The 7,194-nt window shown below is 69.1% G+C and overlaps 2 protein-coding genes across 3 annotated transcripts; both read right to left on the bottom strand.

Moving 5' to 3' along the window:
• Positions 1 to 831: 831 nt before the first annotated feature.
• Positions 832 to 4,208, bottom strand: LOC149860728 (myosin light polypeptide 6). 2 transcript variants are annotated; one of them, XM_090052020.1, is made up of 7 exons: positions 4,080 to 4,208; positions 3,961 to 3,988; positions 3,129 to 3,272; positions 2,781 to 2,954; positions 1,737 to 1,814; positions 1,606 to 1,643; positions 832 to 1,066 (listed from the first exon to the last, which is right to left on the bottom strand). In XM_090052020.1, exons 1-6 carry the CDS (start codon positions 4,080 to 4,082, stop codon positions 1,615 to 1,617), a joined length of 456 nt encoding a protein of 151 aa, XP_089908146.1. In that variant the 5' UTR covers positions 4,083 to 4,208; the 3' UTR covers positions 832 to 1,066; positions 1,606 to 1,614. The 2 variants fall into 2 exon arrangements, with proteins under 2 accessions (XP_089908146.1, XP_089908147.1); XM_090052021.1 differs by lacking the exon at positions 1,606 to 1,643.
• Positions 4,209 to 4,469: 261 nt separating this feature from the next.
• Positions 4,470 to 6,931, bottom strand: LOC149860727 (myosin light polypeptide 6-like). Its single transcript, XM_090052019.1, has 6 exons — positions 6,717 to 6,931; positions 6,022 to 6,049; positions 5,593 to 5,736; positions 5,068 to 5,241; positions 4,908 to 4,985; positions 4,470 to 4,710 (listed from the first exon to the last, which is right to left on the bottom strand). Exons 1-6 carry the CDS (start codon positions 6,900 to 6,902, stop codon positions 4,682 to 4,684), a joined length of 639 nt encoding a protein of 212 aa, XP_089908145.1. The 5' UTR covers positions 6,903 to 6,931; the 3' UTR covers positions 4,470 to 4,681.
• Positions 6,932 to 7,194: the final 263 nt, after the last annotated feature.

Raw genomic sequence — 7,194 nt, 5'->3', positions numbered from 1 at the left:
GGACTCCGCTCAGCCTCTGACTGGCGTCCCAGGGGATCCGGCCCAGGAGTGCTGTGAGCGAGTCCAACTCTCCTTTTCTGAAGTCCGGGCTCCTTCCTCTGCTGCTCTCCGCCTTTCCTGCCCTCAGGATCCTGCACTCGATCATCTTGTGGTCGCTGCTGCCCAAGTTGCTACAGCCACTGCTGCATCCCCCACCGATTCCCCAGCATGTGGGCAGCAGGTCCAGCCCCTGCACCAGGAGCTTGTCCCTAAAACCTTCCTGCATTGAGCAAGGCCCTTCCCCTCCATCTGAGCCCCGGTTGGAGAGGGTAGGGGCACAGCTCGGCCCAGCTGTAACCACTAGGCTGCCTGAGTGGGGTGAATTGCCTCCTGCACCCCCAACCCCACACCAGGCCAGTAAGATATGGGGGAAGGCTGGATGAGCCCTTGGGCATTAACCCTTTGTGGGGAAGTGCAAAGTGTACTTGTGCTAGACATGCATGCATCCAATCCCCCCAAAAAAAACAAGGGGAGGAAAGGCTCCCCAATGCTTTTCCTCACCATGCCCCCCCTCACACAAAACCAACTCATCCACCCATGCAGTGCTCCTGACACGTGCTGCTTAGCAGGGGTCTATGTCACCCACACCCAAACCCCTCCCTCGCCCCAGTGCCCCCCCCAACCCCAGTGTAGGGGCATCAGGCCTCAACCGGTCTTGTATTGTGTGTGGGGCATGCATAGCAGCCCCCCCGCAGCACTGGCCCCTTCCCAGGGTTGAGATCAAGCCCATTAGGGGACGACCCCCCCGCCTCCAGCCTTCCCGGGTTCCCCCTGCACAAAGGAAAGGACAGCTGCCGCTTCAAACCATTTATTAGCGAGGAGCCATTAGTGCTGCTGCAGCAGAGGGGGGGTGGGGGGAAAAGACGCCCCCCCCTTGGTGTCACACAGTGGGTTCTCCCCCACCTGGGGGGCTCAGGTCCCGCTGCCCCCAGGGATGGAAAGCACCCGGCAGAGCCAGGCCCAAGGGGGCTGGCGGGTGGGGAGGGATGGGGTGGTCTTCAGCCGCTCAGCACCATCCGCACCAGCTCTGCAGGGAGAAAAAGACAGAGAGGGGGTGAGGGGGGGCTCCGGGGAGTGGGAGCTGGAAGCCCCTGCTTGCCCCATGACCCTGGCAGAGGTCATGGTCATGGCTAAGAACTGGACCCCGTCTCCCCTTCCACACCCGGAGGCCGCGCACATGACCCCTCCCCAGCCCCAGCATCCAAGACTGGAAGAGGCAGAAAGGGGGGAGCAGTCGGCTACAGCTACGGCCGGAGGCTGGTCTACAGCAGAGACGAGAGTGGGCAGGGGGACGAGCACGGCGGGGGCAGCCGAAAGAGCCTGGCAGGACTGGGGTCCCCTCCTGGCAGCTGGGTCTGAGCCCTTGTGGGCTCACTGCACCCCAGCCCCAGGAGGAGAGGGTCCCGCTCCGGCCAGCTGGGAGAGAGTCAGCTCCATGCAGACATGCCGGGGGGTAGAAGGGGGAAAAAGGGAAATGCAAACCAGTCCTGGGGGGCAAATACCAAAAAAAAAAAGAAGGGGGAGAGGAGAAAAAAAAAAGAGGGGGGTGGAGGGGCGGGAGCGTACCCAGCGGCGTCACCCTGACAGGATGTGTCGCACAAAGGCTGTTGGAAGGAAGAGACATTATCATCAAGCACCGGACCCGGGCGCCTGCTCAGGATCGGGGCCCACCCCCCCCGGGCACGGCGGGGTCTCACCTTCGTAGTTGATGCAGCCATTGCTGTCCTCGTGCCCAGCCACCAGCTGCTCCACCTCCTCCTCCGTCATCTTCTCGCCTGCGGGAGACGGGCCTCAGAAGGGCTCTTGCGCCCCCACCACCCCAAAACCATGCCAACGTGGACACCCCCAGGGGCAGCCAGTGCCTCCCCAACCCTCAAACTGACAAAGCGGGGGTCCTATGCCCCTTCCCTGCCCTATGCCCCTTCCTTGCTGGGCACAACAAGGTCAAAGCCAGGGCCCCGGGGCTGAAGTGGCATGGGGAGGGGGGCATTTGCTGGTGAGGCAAAAGGGACCAGGTGGGGGTCACATCCAGCCCAGCTGTCTCAGTCATCCCAGCGCCAGCCTGGCCAGGCACAGGGAGGCCGTGGCAGCTCTAGGGTCCTGCACCAGAGTCACAGTCTCCAGCCTCAGTTTCCCCTGCTGCAGCCTGAACCCACTGCTCTCAGTCCTGTGCCCCGTGGCCACTGAGGAAGGCCTGTGGGACTTGAAGGTTGTGATCAACCCCCAGCTAAAACCTCCCCCACTAAACCCCCTGGGCTCTTTGAGCCCATCCCCATCTATCTAGTCTCTGCTCAACTACCCCCATACTCGCCCCAGCCTGGGGGCAAACACCGGACCCCAGGGGAGGCCTCATGGGGGTAGGAAGGGATTCTCCCCTGCTCGCCAGGTCCAGGGTTTCCCTCCCCCCTCCTGTGTCAATGCTCCTGCTGGGACCAGCCCCAGAGGGTCACGGCTGCAGGGTCCTGCCCCTGCCCCCAGGGTCCTGAGTGGGGGTGGGGGTGCAGGGACTTCCCCCTATGCTCAGACTTGCACAGACATGGGGGGGTGGGGAGGGGGCTGCCTTGGTCCCGCAAGTGCATTGAACACCCCCAGCAGCAGTGCACGGCCGCCTGCACGCCCCGGGGCCGGTCCAGGGCTCTCCGGGTCCGGGGACCACGGGCCAGGACAACCACAGGGGCTGATCCTGCTCCACCACGTCCTGGGGGGACCAAAGGGGTTTGGGAACGCGTTTGGGGCCTCACCCAGGGTGACGAGGACGTGGCGGATCTCAGCACCCATGACGGTGCCATTGCCCTCTTTGTCGAAGACCCGCAGCCCCTCCACGTAGTCCTCAAAGCAGCCCTGGTCCTTGTTCTTGGCGACCGTCTGCATCATGGGCAGGAACTGCTCGAAGCTCAGCATCTTCAGGTTCATCTCTGGCAAGGGCGCAGGCGGGCGAGGGGTGAGTGCGGCCCCACCGAAGCCAGCCCCCCCCCACCAATGCCCCCGGACTGCAGAAGGCGCAGGGCGCTCCCTCCTGCCCCCGCGCCCTGCACCGCAGACTGGGTAAACTGAGGTCCGAGCAGTGCGCCCGCGGGCTGGGCCCTCACCATCGCTCTTGGGGTTGCCCAGCACCTTCATGACCTCCGCGTTGGTGGGGTTCTGGCCCAGCGCCCGCATCACGTCCCCGCACTGGCTGTACAGGATCTTGCCATCCCCGGTGCGGTCGAAGAGCTGGAAAGCCTCCTTGAACTCTGCCGGCGAAGCGGGCGCAGGGGCTGGCGTCATGCCGGTGCTCCGACCCGCAGGGGCAGCCCGTGCCCCCCCACCCGGTGCCCACGGCATCCAGGGTGGCGCGAGGACAGCGGCCGGGCGGCGCAGAGCAGGTGGGCGCCTGCCCTACTGACCCCTGGCCGTCTGCGGCCTCCCGCGCCCGCTCCTTGGAACACGCCCGCCCGTGCCCGGGCCCAGCTCCCGTTTCACTTCCTCCCGGGATCCGGTTCCCTGCGCCGGCGCGGGGGCAACCCGATACGCCCGGGAGCCGCCGGCTGCCCGCCCGGCCCGGGCGCCAGCTCTCGGGGTGTCCGGGGGCAGCGCCCCCCCGCCCGTCCGCACGGCGCAGGCGCCCGGCTTCTCTCCCGCCAGGGCCGCGGGGGAAGCGGAGCAGAGCCCCCGGGAGCGCGCCCAGGTGCGGCGGGAGGGCCGGGCCCCGCCCGCCGCCGCGCCCTGCGGGCGGGGCGGGGCGGAAGCCGGGCTGCGCCCCCCCGCGGGAATGCGCGCCGGCTTCCTGCCCATATAAGGAAGCGCGCAAAGGGGGACCCCGACCCCCCAGACCCGCGCAGCGCTGCGCGCGAGACCCGCCGCCGCCCCGCAGCCATTTTCTACGTGCAGTCGCTTCCCGCGGGGCCGGGGGGCGGCAAGACCCCGCCGGGCCGCACTCACCCGAGGTCTGCTCCTCGCTGAAGTCGCACTGCGGGGAAAGCGGAGCGTGAGCGCGCAAGAGCCGCGCAAAACCCGCGCAAGTCCCCCTGCCCGCCCCGCCCGCGCCCCACAACCCGCACCATGGTCCCGCTGGTCCCGCGGCTCCGGCCCCAGTGAACCGCGCCGCCCCCCCGCCCCGCTTTCTACCGCCGCTGACGTCACCGCCCGGGCATCCGGGGGCGGGGCTTCGCGCGCTGTGCATTATTCATGAGGGGGCGGGGCCGCGCTCTGCCCACGCGGGTTTGCCTATAGATGGGCACGATGGAGCTGGGCAGTCGTGCCCGTGCCGAGGTGGGGGGCAGTCGGGGCCGGGCCCCCCCTTGCCCTCCATAGGGCACTGCCCCCAGGCCCCTCCAGCCCCCCCACGGGGCAGTGCCCCCGCCCCCGGGGCCCTCCTAGACTCCGCCCACTTTGCCCCCCACGGGGCAGTGTCTCCCAGCCCCTGCCCCCAGCAAACAGGACACGTGGGGGCCTCTGAGACCAGAAGTTTATTGTGCGGGGGGGGTCCAGGGGGGTCACGTCGGTGCCGGGGGGCGCAGGACCCAGCTGCCAGCTTCGCTGCTCCGGGCCTGCGCGCAGGAGAGACCCGTGAGGAGCCGGCTGGCCGGGGGCCCCGAGCAGAGCCCCCGGGGCAAGCACCCCCGCCCCGAGGCTCCTGGAGGGCCCCTACCCAGGGGCCGGCTCAGGTCGACAGGATGAGCTTGATGAAGGCTGCGGAGAAGAGAGACGGCGGTGGTGCCCGGGGCGCCCAGAGACACCCCTGCCTGGCAGGGACTCCCAGTGCCCGCAGGGACGTCTCTGACCTGGCTGGCACCCCTGGTGCCCCCTAGGACGTCCCCCGGTCGAGCCGGATCCTTGGTGCCCCCAGCCCAGCCCAGCCCGGACCCCCGGTGCTCCCCGGCACGCACCCTCATAGTTGATGCAGCCGTTGGCGTCCTCCTGCCCCGCCAGCAGCGCGTTCACCTCCTCCTCGGTCAGCCTCTCGCCTGCCGGGGGTGGGGGGTGAGCGGGCACCTGCAGCCCCCAGCCCCCGCCCCCCCGCCCCCAGCCCTGCCGCCCCCGCCTCACCCAGTGTGGAGAGCACGTGGCGCAGTTCGGCGCCCATGACGGTGCCGTTGCCCTCCTTGTCGAAGACGCGCAGCCCCTCCACGTAGTCCTCGTAGGTGCCCTGGTCCTTGGTCTTGGCGATGGCCTGCAGCATGGGCAGGAACTCCTCGAACTCCACCCGCCGCGACATCAGCTCTGCGGGGCCGGGGTTAGGGGTCAGGGGTCAGGGCTCACGCCGGGCCGTGGCCTGAGGGGCTCCCATCCCCTCGCTACGCTGCCCAGCCAGGGGGGCAGGGCCTGGGGCCAGTCCAGCCATGCCAGGAGTGGGGCAGGGGCATCCTGCCAGGATTTGAAAGAATGGGGGGCACCCACATGCAGAGCCCCCGATGCTGGTGCCCCCCACCCCCATGGAGAGCAAGGGGGCAGTGACCCCAGCGCGGCTGGTTCAGGCTCCCTGCAGACGCAGGCGGGGCAGCTGCGGCCGGACCCCGGTTCCCAAAAACCAAGACTCTGCCCCCCGCCGCCACGAGGCAGGCCCGGGCTCACCATCGGGCCGTGGGTGGCCCAGCACCCGGGAGATCTCGGCGTTGGTGGGGTTCTGGCCCAGCGCCCGGATCACTTCCCCGCACTGGCTCAGCTGGATCTTGCCGTCGCCGACCCTGTCGAAGAGCTGGAAGGCCTCCCTGTACTCTGGGGGGGGCCCGGGGGTCAGGATCACCCTTCCTGGGTGTGGGGGTTGGCACTGGCCCAGCCCAGGGCGCGAGCGGCCATCCCTGCATGCCGGTGCTGCCAGCGCCGGCGGCCCCCGAGAGGCGTCATCGCGCCCTTTCTGGGCCAAGGACGCCCACTGTCCTGCCCGGTCGCCCAAGCCAGGTTGCGGGGAGTGGGCAGGGCTGGGCTTCCCCACCAAGCTCCAGCCACCTCTGGATAGGGCAGATTTGGTCCAAAAGAGGGGCTAGGGGCCCCCAGACTTACCATCCAGCTGCTCCCGGGTGAACTCGATCTGGGGGGGCACAAATGGTAGGGGGGCTCTGAAAGCACTGGCTGGGCCCGGCAGGCCAGACAGAGACTTGGTGGGGGTGAGCAGGGCTGTTGCTGTGGGGGTGGCCAGCAGGGGGTGCTGCGGGGGGGAGTCCTGCCAGCTGCCCCCTGCTGGGAGATGCCAGGGCCGTGGCATGGGTGGGGGGAGGGGACAAGTGCCAGCACTGGTGGGGGGCAGGGGGGAGTCAGGTTTCTCGGCACAGCCGGCCGTCAGGCTCTGTCTCGGGGGTCCTACCTCACCACGGCTGAATGTGCTAATCCCCCCCCCACACCTGTCTGCGCAGCCACAATGCCCCGCTGGCGCCGGGCCCGCCACTAAATTTATCCTGCCCCCCCACCAGGAGCCCCAGAGCCGGGAGTCCGGGCTGCCTGCTCCAGCCCCTGGGCAGCAGAAGGAGGGATGGGACCCAGGCGTCCAGCTCTGACCACTGCACCCGCGTCCTTCCCAGAGCTGGGGGGGATAAGGCTGGGGGGGCCAAGCCGGACTCCTGGGTTCTCTGCCCAGCAGCTGCCCCTGCCACCCCCAGCTCCCTTCACTCACTCCTGCCTCAGTTTCCCCAGCTGTACAAGGGGGGGAGTGGACCCCAAGACTCCTGTGGATGGTCCCAGCCCCCCCAGCCCCCACTCACCACCACTTTGGAGAGGTCGATGGGAGGCTCCTTGGGCTTTTCCGGGATGGGGGCGGGGGCTGGAGCGGGCGCAGGGGCCTTGGCAGCGGGGGCAGCCGGCTTGGGGGGGGCCACGGCCGGCTTGGCCCCCGGCTTGGCGGGCGCCGGCACTGGCTTCTTCACAGGCAGGTCCTTCTTGGGGGGCATGGTGGAACTGGGGGCTGGCCCAGCCACGCCGCCTAAATACCCCCAGTGGGCTGACGTCAGGGCCTGGGCATGGCCCCCCCCCCCCCGGGCCGCTATGCGTGTCCCCCCCCGGAGCAGGCCAGAGCCAGCGGGTGCTGTGACCCTGGGGCGCGGTGCCAGGTGCAGCCTCCGCCGCCCCCCACGCATGCTGGCTTGGGCCCTGCGTGGGGGGCGGGCAACAGACAGGGCTCTGCCGGGGCAGCTCGCTGCCCCCCCCAATGTATCCAGGTCCCTAAATTTTTCAGGTCCAGGC

This window comes from Crocodylus siamensis, chromosome 6, assembly GCF_052110815.1.
Source record: "Crocodylus siamensis isolate JL-2025a chromosome 6, ASM5211081v1, whole genome shotgun sequence".
In the NCBI taxonomy this organism is placed as follows: domain Eukaryota; kingdom Metazoa; phylum Chordata; order Crocodylia; family Crocodylidae; genus Crocodylus; species Crocodylus siamensis.
Note: the sequence above shows the minus strand (reverse complement) of the source record. Positions and strands in the feature narration are given on the sequence as shown.

Excerpts from the sequence above, each read along its gene's own strand:
- LOC149860728 (XM_090052020.1), bottom strand. Across the intron at positions 2,955-3,128 it reads GGGCAACCCCAAGAGCGATG|AGATGAACCTGAAGATGCTG; the intron begins GTGAGGGCCCAG and ends CGCCCTTGCCAG. Across the intron at positions 1,815-2,780 it reads CCACGTCCTCGTCACCCTGG|GCGAGAAGATGACGGAGGAG; the intron begins GTGAGGCCCCAA and ends CGTCTCCCGCAG.
- LOC149860727 (XM_090052019.1), bottom strand. The coding sequence starts at position 6,902 with ATGCCCCCCAAGAAGGACCTGCCTGTGAAGAAGCCAGTGCCGGCGCCC. Across the intron at positions 4,986-5,067 it reads CCACGTGCTCTCCACACTGG|GCGAGAGGCTGACCGAGGAG; the intron begins GTGAGGCGGGGG and ends CACCCCCGGCAG. Across the intron at positions 4,711-4,907 it reads CGGCTGCATCAACTATGAGG|CCTTCATCAAGCTCATCCTG; the intron begins GTGCGTGCCGGG and ends TCTTCTCCGCAG.